The sequence below is a fragment of the Oncorhynchus nerka genome, linkage group LG12, assembly GCF_034236695.1.
Source record: "Oncorhynchus nerka isolate Pitt River linkage group LG12, Oner_Uvic_2.0, whole genome shotgun sequence".
Lineage (NCBI taxonomy): Eukaryota > Metazoa > Chordata > Actinopteri > Salmoniformes > Salmonidae > Oncorhynchus > Oncorhynchus nerka.
This window is the reverse complement of record NC_088407.1, coordinates 87,260,727-87,278,303: the sequence shown is the minus strand read 5'-3', so window position 1 is coordinate 87,278,303 and position 17,577 is coordinate 87,260,727. Positions and strand designations below refer to the sequence as shown.

The window sequence follows — 17,577 nt, the reverse complement described above, 5'->3', positions numbered from 1 at the left end:
CATGGGCCAGTGTTACTGGGGCCCCCAGTTGTTCCATGGGCCAGTGTTACTCAGACCCCCCCAGTTGTTCCATGGGCCTGTGTTATTCAGACCCCCAGTTGTTCCATGGGCCAGTGTTACTCAGACCCCCAGTTGTTCCATGGGCCAGTGTTACTCGGACCCCCAGTTGTTCCATGGGCCAGTGTTACTGGGGCCCCCAGTTGTTCCATGGGCCAGTGTTACTCAGACCCCCAGTTGTTCCATGGGCCAGTGTTACTGGGGCCCCCAGTTGTTCCATGGGCCAGTGTTACTCAGACCCCCCAGTTGTTCCATGGGCCTGTGTTACTGGGACCCCCAGTTGTTCCATGGGCCAGTGTTACTGAGACGCCCCAGTTGTTCCATGGGCCAGTGTTACTCAGACCCCCAGTTGTTCCATGGGCCAGTGTTACTCAGACCCCCAGTTGTTCCATGGGCCAGTGTTACTCAGACCCCCAGTTGTTCCATGGGCCAGTGTTACTCAGACCCCCAGTTGTTCCATGGGCCAGTGTTACTCAGACCCCCAGTTGTTCCATGGGCCAGTGTTACTCAGACCCCTCAGTTGTTCCATGGGCCAGTGTTACTGGGACCCCCCAGTTGTTCCATGGGCCAGTGTTACTCAGACCCCCAGTTGTTCCATGGGCCAGTGTTACTGGGACCCCCAGTTGTTCCATGGGCCAGTGTTACTCAGACCCCCCAGTTGTTCCATGGGCCAGTGTTACTCAGACCCCCCCAGTTGTTCCATGGGCCAGTGTTACTCAGACCCCCCAGTTGTTCCATGGGCCAGTGTTACTGGGACCCCCCAGTTGTTCCATGGGCCAGTGTTACTCAGACCCCCCAGTTGTTCCATGGGCCAGTGTTACTCAGACCCCCAGTTGTTCCATGGGCCAGTGTTACTCAGACCCCCAGTTGTTCCATGGGCCAGTGTTACTCAGACCCCCAGTTGTTCCATGGGCCAGTGTTACTCAGACCCCCCAGTTGTTCCATGGGCCTGTGTTACTCAGACCCCCCAGTTGTTCCATGGGCCAGTGTTACTCAGACCCCCCAGTTGTTCCATGGGCCAGTGTTACTCAGACCCCCCAGTTGTTCCATGGGCCTGTGTTACTCAGACCCCTCAGTTGATCCATGTATTTAATCTATACCAGAGCTAGCAGACCTGATTTAACTAGTCAACTAACCCTGAAGCCCTTGACAAGGTGAATCAGATGAGATAGTTCAGGGCTACAACGATGGTGTGCCACGTCCCAGAGGAGAGGTTTGAGGGCCACGGGGAATAGGGTAATGTGGGACAACATCAGTCTTTCACCAAATTATCACCTTCCCACGACAGGCGTCATCATAATCATCTCTTCAACTTCTTCTCTAACCCCTCCCCTGACCCTTGACCTCCTGACCCCAGGTGAGTCCGTTTTAGCGCCCCCTGGGTCGGGGCTTGGCCTCTCTGAGAAGACAGCCCTGCCTCTTCCTCTTCCTGGTTCCTAGTGTCTGTTTGTTTCCCCGCCAAGGCCTCCCTCTCCCCTCTGGAATCTGGGGACGCAAACAGGTCTGGAGCCAGACGGTCTACTGGCACTTCAGTCATCTCAGTCTGGTGGGGGCTGTGGGGATGTCTGGAGGAAGAGGCGACCCAGCTACTGTTGTCCATCCTCTCTAAAGCAGCCCCCGTCACCCCTCCCTCCCGGGACTCGGTCCTCTGCTGCAGGGTGTCCTGAGAGGCGATGAGAAGGTCGTCTTGGCTGTCCAGAGAAACTGCAGGGTTGGAACCGGTAAGTCTGCCCGAATTGCTGGTACATCTCCCCGTTTTCGAGCTCCTTCTGTGGGGTCCGATCTGGACCGAGTCCCGGCCCTGCTGCAGCTCCGTGGAGGATGCGGAGGAGGATGAGACCTCATCCATGGAGATCTTGGGGTAGGAGCAGGAGTCGACCCCCCCGGGGTACAGGGCCTGGGCGGACTCGGGGCGCCCTCCACTGGGCCTGCAGGGGAAGTGCATGCGGCGCCGCCGTGCGGCGTTGCGTTGCCTGGTGCTGACCCTGCGGCGCTCCTCATCCTCAGAGCTGGTGGAGGAGGTGGTGGAGGAGCTGGAGGAGGCCCCAGCGGGGGAGGATGTGGGGCTGGAGAGGGTGGAGTTGTCTCGGGGGCTGGGGCGTGGCATGGGGTCCAGCCAGAACCCAGAGGAATCAGAGTCCTCTCCCACCAGGTCCAATAAGAACGCAGACTGGTGATGTCGCTGACGACTCCTGGGCAGCAGCGGCTCCGCCCCCAAGGCCTCGGGTGCAGCCAATGAGGATGAGGAGGAGCGGTCCGAGTCACCCATAGCAGCAGCGGGATGTACAGGTGAAGCAGCACCAACCAGGACCCCGGCGCCGTCTTCTACAGCCCGCGTGGAGCGTCGTCCCCTGGCGTGGAGCTGCAGGATGGCCCCCTCACTCAGGTCACTGTCTGAGTCCGAACTCCAGCCCTCGATCTCCCGACGAACCAGAGAGTCAAAGAAGGCCATCATACGAGGATCCTCCTGGATGGACTGAGATGACATGAGAAAGATGCAATCGTACTTCAATTCATCCCCCAGAGTGTGTGTGTGTGTGTGTGTGTGTTACCTGTGAGACGTAGTCGTGCCTCAGGCCGCTGCCGCTGTTCAGCACCAGGCTGATATACTCCTCATGGCTGTACAGACTCCTGGACTTATTCTCCACACAACCATCCAGGTCGCCCAGACTCTCTGTCTGCTGGTAGGGGCTCCACGCCTGGGGGGGGGGGGGGGGGCACACACGAGGCAGAGGTCAGGTTTAGAAAGCCTGTATCAGCTTTCACACTTCTGGTACAGAACTAGAGCCGCTGCGGGAGAGGAGACCTAGAGCCGCTGCGGGAGAGGAGACCTAGAGCCGCTGCGGGAGAGGAGGACTAGAGCCGCTGCGGGAGAGGAGACCTAGAGCCGCTGCGGGAGAGGAGACCTAGAGCCGCTGCGGGAGAGGAGACCTAGAGCCGCTGCGGGAGAAGAGACCTAGAGCCGCTGCGGGAGAGGAGACCTAGAGCCGCTGCGGGAGAGGAGACCTAGAGCCGCTGCGGGAGAGGAGGACTAGAGCCGCTGCGGGAGAGGAGGACTAGAGCCGCTGCGGGAGAGGAGACCTAGAGCCGCTGCGGGAGAGGAGACCTAGAGCCGCTGCGGGAGAGGAGACCTAGAGCCGCTGCGGGAGAGGAGGACTAGAGCCGCTGCGGGAGAGGAGACCTAGAGCCGCTGCGGGAGAGGAGGACTAGAGCCGCTGCGGGAGAGGAGACCTAGAGCCGCTGCGGGAGAGGAGACTAGAGCCGCTGCGGGAGAGGAGACCTAGAGCCGCTGCGGGAGAGGAGACTAGAGCCGCTGCGGGAGAGGAGACTAGAGCCGCTGCAGGAGAGGAGACTAGAGCCGCTGTAGGAGAGGAGGACTAGAGCCGCTGTAGGAGAGGAGGACTAGAGCCGCTGTAGGAGAGGAGGACTAGAGCCGCTGTAGGAGAGGAGGACTAGAGCCGCTGTAGGAGAGGAGGACTAGAGCCGCTGTAGGAGAGAGTGTTATGATGATGAACCGACATCTTCCTTCGACAAGCTTGTCAAAAGGGGACAGATGGCGAAGGAGATGAGTCGTCTGTCTTCACCTCAGGCCCTGTGATTCATGAGGGACAGTGAGTTATCATGACTGAAGACCTGAGAGTCATACAGGATGGGAAACCACAGTCACTACCGTTACTCTTTCAGAGGGTTTAGGAGTCGAGGGGCTGAGATAATGATTCTGATGGCACGGTGAGCATCCAGGCGGTTTCTCCTTTTCTTGCAAAGAACAATTACCTTCAAGATTCTGTGCATTTTTTTTAAAGTACTCAAACAACCAAACTGATGAACTTTAAAATCACGACGATGTAATCAATTGATGTTCATGATGTGGATATGTCACTGATTGATTTCATGAACCACTGATGAACCAAATCATTGTATCAAGTCATACACCCACCCACGACCTGTGATTTGAATGATTATTAAAACTGTTAAATTAAAACTGAATAATCTACGACTTAACTTTTTATGGCTGCAGGGGCAGTATTGAGTAGCTTGGATGAAAAGGTGCCCATTGTAAACGGTCTGCTCCTCAGTCTCAGTTGCTAATATATGCATATTATTATTAGTATTGCATAGAAAACACTCTGAAGTTTCTAAAACTGTTTGAATTATGTCTGTGAGTATAACAGAACTCATATCGAAATTCCACTTCCTGTTTTATTTTCTTCTGGGGGTGGCAGAATTTCAACCAAGCTCTCATTGAAATTACAGCGAGATATGGATGAGTTTTCACTTCCTACGCCTTCCACTAGATGTCATCAGTCAATAGAACTTTGTCTGATGACTCTAATCTGAAGGGGGGTCGAATGAGACCGGAAATAGTCACCACTGCCACGAGTTGACCATGCTTTCACCATGCGCGTTCACAAGGGAAGGACTTGTGTTCCACCAGTCATCTGAAGTCATTCTAATTCTCCGGTTGGAACGTTATTCAAGATATATGTAAACAACATTCTAAAGATTGATTCAGTACATCGTTTGACATGTTTCTACTGACTGTTACGGAACTTTTGGACATTTCGTCACGTTGTAGTGGACGCGCTTTGTGACTTTGTAATTGTTTACCAAACACGCTAACCAAAGTAGCTAATTGGACATAAATAACGGACATTTTCGAACAAATCAAGCATTTAGTGTGGATCTGGGATTCCTAGGACTGCATTCTGAGGAAGTTCATCAAAGGTAAGGAAACATTTATCATGTATTTTCTGGTTTCTGTTGACTCCAACATGGCGGCTAATTTGGCTTCTGTTCTGAGCGCCGTCTCAGATTATTGCATGTGTTGGTTTTTTCTGTAAACCTTTTTTGAAATCTGACACAGTGGTTGCATTAAGGAGAGGTATATCTATAATTCCATGTGTATAACTTGTATTATCATCTACATTTATGATGAGTATTTCTGTTGAAACGATGTGGCTATGCAAAATCACTTGATGTTTTGGGAACTAGTGAATCTAATAAACCAATGTAAACTCAGATTTTTTTATATAAATATGAACTTTATCAAAGAAAACATGCATGTATTGTGTAACATGAAGTCCTATGAGTGTCATCTGATGAAGATAATTCAAGGTTAGTGATTCATTTTTATCTTTATTTCAGCTTTTTGTGAATGCTATATTTTGCTGGAAAATGACTGTGCTTTTTGTCGTTTGGTGGAGACCTAACATAATCGTTTGTAGTGCTTTTCGCCGAAAAGCCTATTTGAAAACGGACACTTTGGTGGGATTAACAACAAGATTACCTTCAAAAGGATATAAGACACATGTATGTTTTAGGAATTGTAATTATGAGATTTCTGTTGTTTGAATTTGTCGCCCTCGATTTTCACTGGTAGTTGTCATATCGATCCCGGTATTGGGATTGCAGCCATAACAAGTTAACTACTGACCTTGATGACCTTCTCGACCCCGGAGGAGCAGATCATATTGGTGCTGGGGTTGAACCGGACTTGGTTCACGATGGAACGGTGACCCTTCAGGACCATGGACGCTCCGTTGACCACACGCCCCGGGCCTCCTGGGAAGGGAGAGAGACAGAATATTAGAGACGCGTCATCTGTAACCACGTTTCCATCCAAACATTTCACGAGGATGAATTACCCGACCTATAAAGGAAATGTTCGACAAGACAAATGTGTTAGTTTCGACGTGGTCTGTTTGTGTCTGGCAGAAACGCCTTTATGCGCAAATATGGATATAATAACCGTCATATTGAAGTAAACTTTGAGTCATGAGACGATATGTTGTCTGGTCCTCCCGCTACGACTCTGGGCCTAGTGGTTAGAGTTGGTCTGGTCCTCCCGCTACGACTCTGGGCCTAGTGGTTAGAGTTGGTCTGGTCCTCCCGCTACGACTCTGGGCCTAGTGGTTAGAGTTGGTCTGGTCCTCCCGCTACGACTCTGGGCCTAGTGGTTAGAGTTGGTCTGGTCCTCCCGCTACGACTCTGGGCCTAGTGGTTAGAGTTGGTCTGGTCCTCCCGCTACGACTCTGGGCCTAGTGGTTAGAGTTGGTCTGGTCCTCCCGCTACGACTCTGGGCCTAGTGGTTAGAGTTGGTCTGGTCCTCCCGCTACGACTCTGGGCCTAGTGGTTAGAGTTGGTCTGGTCCTCCCGCTACGACTCTGGGCCTAGTGGTTAGAGTTGGTCTGGTCCCCCCGCTACGACTCAGGGCCTAGTGGTTAGAGTTGGACTGGTCCCCCCGCTACGACTCAGGGCCTAGTGGTTAGAGTTGGTCTGGTCCCCCCGCTACGACTCTGGGCCTAGTGGTTAGAGAGTTGGTCTGGTCCTCCCGCTACGACTCAGGGCCTAGTGGTTAGAGTTGGTCTGGTCCTCCCGCTACGACTCTGGGCCTAGTGGTTAGAGAGTTGGTCTGGTCCTCCCGCTACGACTCGGGGCCTAGTGGTTAGAGAGTTGGTCTGGTCCCCCCGCTACGACTCGGGGCCTAGTGGTTAGAGAGTTGGTCTGGTCCTCCCGCTACGACTCGGGGCCTAGTGGTTAGAGAGTTGGTCTGGTCCTCCCGCTACGACTCAGGGCCTAGTGGTTAGAGAGTTGGTCTGGTCCCCCCGCTACGACTCGGGGCCTAGTGGTTAGAGAGTTGGTCTGGTCCTCCCGCTACGACTCGGGGCCTAGTGGTTAGAGAGTTGGTCTGGTCCCCCCGCTACGACTCAGGGCCTAGTGGTTAGAGAGTTGGTCTGGTCCTCCCGCTACGACTCGGGGCCTAGTGGTTAGAGAGTTGGTCTGGTCCTCCCGCTACGACTCGGGGCCTAGTGGTTAGAGTTGGTCTGGTCCTCCCGCTACGACTCTGGGCCTAGTGGTTAGAGTTGGTCTGGTCCCCCCGCTACGACTCTGGGCCTAGTGGTTAGAGTTGGTCTGGTCCCCCCGCTACGACTCTGGGCCTAGTGGTTAGAGTTGGTCTGGTCCTCCCGCTACGACTCTGGGCCTAGTGGTTAGAGTTGGTCTGGTCCCCCCGCTACGACTCAGGGCCTAGTGGTTAGAGAGTTGGTCTGGTCCCCCCGCTACGACTCGGGGCCTAGTGGTTAGAGTTGGTCTGGTCCCCCCGCTACGACTCTGGGCCTAGTGGTTAGAGTTGGTCTGGTCCCCCCGCTACGACTCTGGGCGTAGTGGTTAGAGTTGGTCTGGTCCTCCCGCTACGACTCGGGGCCTAGTGGTTAGAGAGTTGGTCTGGTCCCCCCGCTACGACTCAGGGCCTAGTGGTTAGAGTTGGTCTGGTCCCCCCGCTACGACTCGGGGCCTAGTGGTTAGAGTTGGTCTGGTCCTCCCGCTACGACTCGGGGCCTAGTGGTTAGAGTTGGTCTGGTCCTCCCGCTACGACTCGGGGCCTAGTGGTTAGAGTTGGTCTGGTCCTCCCGCTACGACTCGGGGCCTAGTGGTTAGAGAGTTGGTCTGGTCCTCCCGCTACGACTCAGGGCCTAGTGGTTAGAGTTGGTCTGGTCCTCCCGCTACGACTCGGGGCCTAGTGGTTAGAGAGTTGGTCTGGTCCCCCCGCTACGACTCGGGGCCTAGTGGTTAGAGTTGGTCTGGTCCTCCCGCTACGACTCTGGGCCTAGTGGTTAGAGTTGGTCTGGTCCTCCCGCTACGACTCGGGGCCTAGTGGTTAGAGAGTTGGTCTGGTCCCCCCGCTACGACTCTGGGCCTAGTGGTTAGAGAGTTGGTCTGGTCCTCCCGCTACGACTCGGGGCCTAGTGGTTAGAGTTGGTCTGGTCCTCCCGCTACGACTCGGGGCCTAGTGGTTAGAGAGTTGGTCTGGTCCTCCCGCTACGACTCGGGGCCTAGTGGTTAGAGAGTTGGTCTGGTCCTCCCGCTACGACTCTGGGCCTAGTGGTTAGAGTTGGTCTGGTCCTCCCGCTACGACTCGGGGCCTAGTGGTTAGAGTTGGTCTGGTCCTCCCGCTACGACTCGGGGCCTAGTGGTTAGAGAGTTGGTCTGGTCCTCCCGCTACGACTCGGGGCCTAGTGGTTAGAGTTGGTCTGGTCCTCCCGCTACGACTCGGGGCCTAGTGGTTAGAGTTGGTCTGGTCCTCCCGCTACGACTCTGGGCCTAGTGGTTAGAGAGTTGGTCTGGTCCTCCCGCTACGACTCGGGGCCTAGTGGTTAGAGTTGGTCTGGTCCTCCCGCTACGACTCTGGGCCTAGTGGTTAGAGAGTTGGTCTGGTCCTCCCGCTACGACTCGGGGCCTAGTGGTTAGAGAGTTGGTCTGGTCCTCCCGCTACGACTCTGGGCCTAGTGGTTAGAGTTGGTCTGGTCCTCCCGCTACGACTCGGGGCCTAGTGGTTAGAGAGTTGGTCTGGTCCTCCCGCTACGACTCGGGGCCTAGTGGTTAGAGAGTTGGTCTGGTCCTCCCGCTACGACTCGTGGCCTAGTGGTTAGAGAGTTGGTCTGGTCCTCCCGCTACGACTCGTGGCCTAGTGGTTAGAGAGTTGGTCTGGTCCTCCCGCTACGACTCGGGGCCTAGTGGTTAGAGAGTTGTTCTGGTCCTCCCGCTACGACTCGGGGCCTAGTGGTTAGAGAGTTGGTCTGGTCCCCCCGCTACGACTCGGGGCCTAGTGGTTAGAGTTGGTCTGGTCCTCCCGCTACGACTCTGGGCCTAGTGGTTAGAGAGTTGGTCTGGTCCTCCCGCTACGACTCTGGGCCTAGTGGTTAGAGAGTTGGTCTGGTCCTCCCGCTACGACTCGGGGCCTAGTGGTTAGAGAGTTGGTCTGGTCCCCCCGCTACGACTCGGGGCCTAGTGGTTAGAGTTGGTCTGGTCCTCCCGCTACGACTCTGGGCCTAGTGGTTAGAGAGTTGGTCTGGTCCTCCCGCTACGACTCGGGGCCTAGTGGTTAGAGAGTTGGTCTGGTCCTCCCGCTACGACTCGGGGCCTAGTGGTTAGAGAGTTGGTCTGGTCCTCCCGCTACGACTCGGGGCCTAGTGGTTAGAGTTGGTCTGGTCCTCCCGCTACGACTCTGGGCCTAGTGGTTATAGAGTTGGTCTGGTCCTCCCGCTACGACTCGGGGCCTAGTGGTTAGAGAGTTGGTCTGGTCCTCCGCTACGACTCGGGGCCTAGTGGTTAGAGAGTTGGTCTGGTCCTCCCGCTACGACTCTGGGCCTAGTGGTTAGAGAGTTGGTCTGGTCCTCCCGCTACGACTCGGGGCCTAGTGGTTAGAGAGTTGGTCTGGTCCTCCCGCTACGACTCGGGGCCTAGTGGTTAGAGAGTTGGTCTGGTCCTCCCGCTACGACTCTGGGCCTAGTGGTTAGAGAGTTGGTCTGGTCCTCCCGCTACGACTCGGGGCCTAGTGGTTAGAGTTGGTCTGGTCCTCCCGCTACGACTCGTGGCCTAGTGGTTAGAGAGTTGGTCTGGTCCTCCCGCTACGACTCGGGGCCTAGTGGTTAGAGAGTTGGTCTGGTCCTCCCGCTACGACTCTGGGCCTAGTGGTTAGAGAGTTGGTCTGGTCCTCCCGCTACGACTCGGGGCCTAGTGGTTAGAGAGTTGGTCTGGTCCTCCTGCTACGACTCGGGGCCTAGTGGTTAGAGAGTTGGTCTGGTCCTCCCGCTACGACTCTGGGCCTAGTGGTTAGAGAGTTGGTCTGGTCCTCCCGCTACGACTCTGGGCCTAGTGGTTAGAGTTGGTCTGGTCCTCCCGCTACGACTCGTGGCCTAGTGGTTAGAGAGTTGGTCTGGTCCTCCCGCTACGACTCGTGGCCTAGTGGTTAGAGAGTTGGTCTGGTCCTCCCGCTACGACTCGGGGCCTAGTGGTTAGAGAGTTGGTCTGGTCCTCCCGCTACGACTCGTGGCCTAGAGGTTAGAGAGTTGGTCTGGTCCTCCCGCTACGACTCGGGGCCTAGTGGTTAGAGTATTGGACTAGTAACCGGAAGGTTGCAAGATCGAATCCCCGAGCTGACAAGGTACAAATCTGTCGTTCTGCCCCTGAACAAGGAAGTTAACCCTCTGTTCCTAGGCAGTCATTGAAAATCGGCCAGAGGGCACATTTCACTGTCTCCGTCGGCCAGAGGGCACATTTCACTGTCTCCGTCGGCCAGAGGGCACATTTCACTGTCTCCGTCGGCCAGAGGGCACATTTCACTGTCTCCGTCGGCCAGAGGGCACATTACACTGTCTCCGTCGGCCAGAGGGCACATTTCACTGTCTCCGTGAGCCGTCGGCCAGAGGGCACATTTCACTGTCTCCGTCGGCCAGAGGACACATTTCACTGTCTCCGTCGGCCAGAGGGCATATTTCACTGTCTCAATGAGCCGTCGGCCAGAGGGCACATTTCACTGTCTCCATCGGCCAGAGGGCACATTTCACTGTCTCCGTCGGCCAGAGGGCACATTTCACTGTCTCAATGAGCCGTCGGCCAGAGGGCACATTTCACTGTCTCCGTCGGCCAGAGGGCACATTTCACTGTCTCCGTCGGCCAGAGGGCACATTTCACTGTCTCCGTCGGCCAGAGGGCACATTTCACTGTCTCCGTCGGCCAGAGGGCACATTTCACTGTCTCCGTCGGCCAGAGGGCACATTTCACTGTCTCCGTCGGCCAGAGGGCACATTTCACTGTCTCCGTCGGCCAGAGGGCACATTTCACTGTCTCCGTGAGCTGTCGGCCAGAGGACACATTTCACTGTCTCCGTCGGCCAGAGGACACATTTCACTGTCTCCGTGAGCTGTCGGCCAGAGGACACATTTCACTGTCTCCGTCGGCCAGAGGGCACATTTCACTGTCTCCGTCGGCCAGAGGGCACATTTCACTGTCTCCGTCGGCCAGAGGGCACATTTCACTGTCTCCGTCGGCCAGAGGGCACATTTCACTGTCTCCGTCGGCCAGAGGGCACATTTCACTGTCTCCGTCGGCCAGAGGGCACATTTCACTGTCTCCGTCGGCCAGAGGGCACATTTCACTGTCTCCGTCGGCCAGAGGGCACATTTCACTGTCTCCGTCGGCCAGAGGGCACATTTCACTGTCTCCGTCGGCCAGAGGGCACATTTCACTGTCTCCGTCGGCCAGAGGGCACATTTCACTGTCTCCGTCGGCCAGAGGGCACATTTCACTGTCTCCGTCGGCCAGAGGGCACATTTCACTGTCTCCGTCGGCCAGAGCACATTTCACTGTCTCCGTCGGCCAGAGGGCACATTTCACTGTCTCCGTCGGCCAGAGGGCACATTTCACTGTCTCCGTCGGCCAGAGGGCACATTTCACTGTCTCCGTCGGCCAGAGGGCACATTTCACTGTCTCAGAGGGCACATTTCCTGTGAGCTCCGTCGGCCAGAGGACTCCGTCGGCCAGAGGGCACATTTCACTGTCTCCGTCGGCCAGAGGGCACATTTCACTGTCTCCGTCGGCCAGAGGGCACATTTCACTGTCTCCGTCGGCCAGAGGGCACATTTCACTGTCTCCGTCGGCCAGAGGGCACATTTCACTGTCTCCGTCGGCCAGAGGACACATTTCACTGTCTCCGTCGGCCAGAGGGCACATTTCACTGTCTCCGTCGGCCAGAGGGCACATTTCACTGTCTCCGTCGGCCAGAGGACACATTTCACTGTCTCCGTCGGCCAGAGGGCACATTTCACTGTCTCCGTCGGCCAGAGGGCACATTTCACTGTCTCCGTCGGCCAGAGGGCACATTTCACTGTCTCCGTCGGCCAGAGGGCACATTTCACTGTCTCCGTCGGCCAGAGGGCACATTTCACTGTCTCCGTCGGCCAGAGGGCACATTTCACTGTCTCCGTCGGCCAGAGGGCACATTTCACTGTCTCCGTGAGCTGTCGGCCAGAGGGCACATTTCACTGTCTCCGTCGGCCAGAGGGCACATTTCACTGTCTCCGTCGGCCAGAGGGCACATTTCACTGTCTCCGTCGGCCAGAGGGCACATTTCACTGTCTCCGTCGGCCAGAGGGCACATTTCACTGTCTCCGTCGGCCAGAGGGCACATTTCACTGTCTCCGTCGGCCAGAGGAGGCACATTTCACTGTCTCCGTCGGCCAGAGGGCACATTTCACTGTCTCCGTCGGCCAGAGGGCACATTTCACTGTCTCCGTCGGCCAGAGGGCACATTTCACTGTCTCCGCTGTCGGCCAGAGGGCACATTTCACTGTCTCCGTCGGCCAGAGGGCACATTTCACTGTCTCCGTCGGAGGGCACATTTCACTGTCTCCGTCCCAGAGGGCACATTTCACTGTCTCCACATTTCACTGTCGGCCAGAGGGCACATTTCACTGTCTCCGTCGGCCAGAGGGCACATTTCACTGTCTCCGTCGGCCAGAGGGCACATTTCACTGTCTCCGTCGTCTCCAGAGGGGCACATTTCACTGTCTCCGTCGGCCAGAGGGCACATTTCACTGTCTCCGTCGGCCAGAGGGCACATTTCACTGTCTCCGTCGAGGGCCAGAGTGACATTTCACTGTCTCCGTCGGCCAGAGGGCACATTTCACTGTCTCCGTCGGCCAGAGGGCACATTTCACTGTCTCCGTCGGCCAGAGGGCACATTTCACTGTCTCCGTCGGCCAGAGGGCACATTTCACTGTCTCCGTCGGCCAGAGGGCACATTTCACTGTCTCCGTCGGCCAGAGGGCACATTTCACTGTCTCCGTCGGCCAGAGGGCACATTTCACTGTCTCCGTCGGCCAGAGGGCACATTTCACTGTCTCCGTCGGCCAGAGGGCACATTTCACTGTCTCCGTCGAGGGCCAGAGAGGGCACATTTCACTGTCTCCGTGAGAGGGCACATTTCACTGTCTCCGCGGCCAGAGGGCACATTTCACTGTCTCCGTCGGCCAGAGGGCACATTTCACTGTCTCCGTCGGCCAGAGGACACATTTCACTGTCTCCGTCGGCCAGAGGGCACATTTCACTGTCTCCGTCGGCCAGGGCACATTTCACTGTCTCCGTCGGCCAGAGGGCACATTTCACTGTCTCCGTCGGCCAGAGGGCACATTTCACTGTCTCCGTCGGCCAGAGGGCACATTTCACTGTCTCCGTCGGCCAGAGGGCACATTTCACTGTCTCCGTCGGCCAGAGGGCACATTTCACTGTCTCCGTCGGCCAGAGGGCACATTTCACTGTCTCTGTGAGGGCGTCTCCGGCCAGAGGGCACATTTCACTGTCTCCGTCGGCCAGAGGACACATTTCACTGTCTCAATGAGCTGTTTCACTGGCCAGAGGGCACATTTCACTGTCTCCGTCGGCCAGAGGGCACATTTCACTGTCTCCGTCGGCCAGAGGGCACATTTCACTGTCTCCGTCGGCCAGAGGGCACATTTCACTGTCTCCGTCGGCCAGAGGGCACATTTCACTGTCTCCGTCGGCCAGAGGGCACATTTCACTGTCTCCGTCGGCCAGAGGACACATTTCACTGTCTCCGTGAGCCGTCGGCAGAGGGCACATTTCACTGTCTCCGTCGGCCAGAGGGCACATTTCACTGTCTCCGTGAGCTGGCCAGAGGGCACATTTCACTGTCTCCGTCGGCCAGAGGGCACATTTCACTGTCTCCGTGTCTCCGCGGCCAGAGGGCACATTTCACTGTCTCCGTCGGCCAGAGGGCACATTTCACTGTCTCCGTCGGCCAGAGGGCACATTTCACTGTCTCCGTGAGCTGTCGGCCAGAGGACACATTTCAGGGCAGAGGGCATTTCACTGTCTCCGTCGGCCAGAGGGCACATTTCACTGTCTCCGTCGGCCAGAGGGCACATTTCACTGTCTCCGTCGGCCAGAGGGCACATTTCACTGTCTCCGTCGGCCAGAGGGGCACATTTCACTGTCTCCGTCGGGCCAGAGGACCAGAGGGGCACATTTCACTGTCTCCGTCGGCCAGAGGGCACATTTCACTGTCTCCGTGAGGCCAGAGGACACATTTCACTGTCTCCGTCGTTCACACTGTCTCCGTCGGCCAGAGGGCACATTTCACTGTCTCCGTTGGCCAGAGGACACATTTCACTGTCTCCGTCGGCCAGAGGGCACATTTCACTGTCTCCGTCGGCCAGAGGGCACATTTCACTGTCTCCGTCGGCCAGAGGGCACATTTCACTGTCTCCGTCGGCCCAGAGGGCACATTTCACTGTCTCCGGCCAGAGGGCACATTTCACTGTCTCCGTCGGCCAGAGGGCACATTTCACTGTCTCCGTCGGCCAGAGGGCACATTTCACTGTCTCCGTCGGCCAGAGGACACATTTCACTGTCACTGTCTCCAGAGGAGTCTCCGTCGGCCAGAGGGCACATTTCACTGTCTCCGGCCAGAGGCACATCGGCCAGAGGGCACATTTCACTGTCTCCGTCGGAGGGCACATTTCACTGTCTCCGTCGGCCAGGGCACATTTCACTGTCTTTTTCACTGTCTCCGTCGGCCAGAGGACACATTTCACTGTCTCTGTGTCTCCGTGAGCCAGAGGGCACATTTCACTGTCTCCGTCGGCCAGAGGGCACATTTCACTGTCTCCGTCGGCCAGAGGGCACATTTCACTGTCTCCGTCGGCCAGAGGGCACATTTCACTGTCTCCGTCGGCCAGAGGGCACATTTCACTGTCTCCGTCGGCCAGAGGGCACATTTCACTGTCTCCGTCGGCCAGAGGGCACATTTCACTGTCTCCGTCGGCCAGAGAGCACATTTCACTGTCTCTGTGAGCCAGAGGGCACATTTCACTGTCTCCGTCGGCCAGAGGGCACATTTCACTGTCTCCGTCGGCCAGAGGGCACATTTCACTGTCTCCGTCGGCCAGAGGACACATTTCACTGTCTCTGTGAGCTGTCGGCCAGAGGGCACATTTCACTGTCTCCGTCGGCCAGAGGGCACATTTCACTGTCTCCGTCGGCCAGAGGGCACATTTCACTGTCTCCGTCGGCCAGAGGGCACATTTCACTGTCTCCGTCGGCCAGAGGGGCACATTTCACTGTCTCCGTCGGCCAGAGGGCACATTTCACTGTCTCCGTCGGCCAGAGGGCACATTTCACTGTCTCCGTCGGCCAGAGGGCACATTTCACTGTCTCCGTCGGCCAGAGGGCACATTTCACTGTCTCCGTCGGCCAGAGGGCACATTTCACTGTCTCCGTCGGCCAGAGGGCACATTTCACTGTCTCCGTCGGCCAGAGGGCACATTTCACTGTCTCCGTCGGCCAGAGGACACATTTCACTGTCTCCGTGAGCTGTCGGCCAGAGGACACATTTCACTGTCTCCGTCGGCCAGAGGGCACATTTCACTGTCTCCGTCGGCCAGAGGGCACATTTCACTGTCTCCGTCGGCCAGAGGGCACATTTCACTGTCTCCGTCGGCCAGAGGGCACATTTCACTGTCTCCGTCGGCCAGAGGGCACATTTCACTGTCTCCGTCGGCCAGAGGGCACATTTCAAGAGGGCATTTTCACTGTCTCCGTCGGCCAGAGGGCACATTTCACTGTCTCCGTCGGCCAGAGGGGGCACATTTCACTGTCTCCGTCGGCCAGAGGGCACATTTACTGTCTCCGTCGGCCGCCAGAGGACACATTTCACTGTCTCCTGAGTCGGCCAGAGGACACATTTCACTGTCTCCGTTTTCACTGTCTCCCGTCGGTGAGCTGTCAGAGGGCAATTTCACTGTCTCTGTGAGCTGTCGGCCAGAGGGCACATTTCACTGTCTCCGCGGCCAGAGGCACATTTCACTGTCTCCGCTCGGCCAGAGGGCACATTTCACTGTCTCCGTCGGCCAGAGGGCACATTTCACTGTCTCCGTCGTCAGAGGGCACATTTCACTGTCTCCGTCGGCCAGAGGGCACATTTCACCTCCGTCGGCCAGAGGGCACATTTCACTGTCTCCCTGGCCAGAGGGCACATTTCACTGTCTCCGTCAGAGGGCACATTTCACTCTGTCACGGAGAGGGCACATTTCACTGTCTCCGTGGCCAGAGGACACATTTCACTGTCAGAGGGCAATTTCACTGTCTCCGTCGGCCAGAGGGCACATTTCACTGTCTCCTGGCCGATTGAGGGCACATTTCACTGTCTCCGTCGGCCAGAGAGCACATTTCACTGTCTCAATGAGCCGTCGGAGAGGGCACATTTCACTGTCTCCGTCACAGAGGGCACATTTCACTGTCTCCGTGCCCAGAGGGCACATTTCACTGTCCCCAGAGGACACATTTCACTGTCTCTGTGAGCTGTCGGCCAGAGGGCACATTTCACTGTCTCCCTGTCCAGAGGGCACATTTCACTGTCTCCGTGGAGAGGGCACATTTCACTGTCTCCGTCGGCCAGAGGGCACATTTCACTGTCTCCGTTGGCCAGAGGCACATTTCACTGTCTCCGTCGCCAGAGGGCACATTTCACTGTCTCCGTAGAGGGCACATTTCACTGTCTCCGTCGGCCAGAGGGCACATTTCACTGTCTCCGTGTCGGCCAGAGGACACATTTCACTGTCTCCGTGCCAGAGGGACACATTTCACTGTCTCCGTAGAGGACACATTTCACTGTCTCCTGTGGCCAGAGGGCACTTCACTGTCTCCGTAGAGGGCACATTTCACTGTCTCCGTCGGTAGAGGGCACATTTCACTGTCTCCGTCGACCAGAGGGCACATATTCCCGTAGAGGGCACATTCTGTCTCCGTCGGCCAGAGGGCACATTTCACTGTCTCCGTAGAGGGCACATTTCACTGTCTCCGTCGGCCAGACACATTTCACTGTCTCCGTGAGCTGTCGGCCAGAGGACACATTTCACTGTCTCCGTCGGCCAGAGGACACATTTCACTGTCTCCGTGAGCTGTAGAGGACACATTCACTGTCTCCGTCGGCCAGAGGGCACATTTCACTGTCTCCGTCGGCCAGAGGGCACATTTCACTGTCTCCGTAGAGGGCACATTTCACTGTCTCCGTCGGCCAGAGGGCACTTTCACTTCTCCGTCGGCCAGAGGACACATTTCACTGTCTCCAATGTAAGAGGACACATTTCACTGTCTCCGTCGAAGGGCACATTTCACTGTCTCCGTCGGCCAGAGGGCACATTTCACTGTCTCCGTCGGCCAGAGGGCACATTTCACTGTCTCCGTCGGCCAGAGGGCACATTTCACTGTCTCCGTCGGCCAGAGGGCACATTTCATGTCTCCGTCGGCCAGAGGGCACATTTCACTGTCTCCGTCGGCCAGAGGGCACATTTCACTGTCTCCGTCGGCCAGAGAACATTTCACTGTCTCAATGAGCCGTCGGCCAGAGGGCACATTTCACTGTCTCCGTCAGAGGGCAATTAACTGTCTCCGAACCAGAACATTTCACTGTTAGAGAAGATTTCACTGTCTCTGTGAGCTGTCGGCCAAGGGCACATTTAACTTTCCGGCGGGCCAAACATTTCACTGTCTCCGTCCAGAGGGCACATTTCACTTCCGTGGCCAGAGGGCACATTTCACTGCCCGTCCCAGAGGGCACATTTCACTGTCTCCTAGGATCGTTTCACTGGTTTTTTGGGCATTTCACTGTCTCCGTAGAGGGCACATTTCACTGTCTCCGCATAATGGAGAGGGCACATTTCA

General features: G+C 56.6%; 1 protein-coding gene across 2 annotated transcripts in view; it reads right to left on the bottom strand.

Annotated features, from left to right (window-relative positions):
• Nucleotides 1-952: 952 nt before the first annotated feature.
• LOC115124383 (DDB1- and CUL4-associated factor 5-like) overlaps nucleotides 953-17,577 on the bottom strand; it is a 46,596-nt gene continuing 29,971 nt past the window's right edge. Inside the window, exons 8-10 of one of the 2 annotated variants that reach the window (XM_065025919.1) lie at nucleotides 5,492-5,619; nucleotides 2,610-2,756; nucleotides 953-2,524 (exon numbers count right to left, since the gene is read on the bottom strand). In XM_065025919.1, the coding sequence (XP_064881991.1) occupies nucleotides 1,358-2,524; nucleotides 2,610-2,756; nucleotides 5,492-5,619 (1,442 nt within the window). In that variant the 3' untranslated portion in view covers nucleotides 953-1,357. Of the gene's footprint in view, nucleotides 2,534-2,609; nucleotides 2,757-5,491; nucleotides 5,620-17,577 lie in introns of both variants that reach the window. The other variant, XM_065025918.1, reaches the window with a different exon arrangement.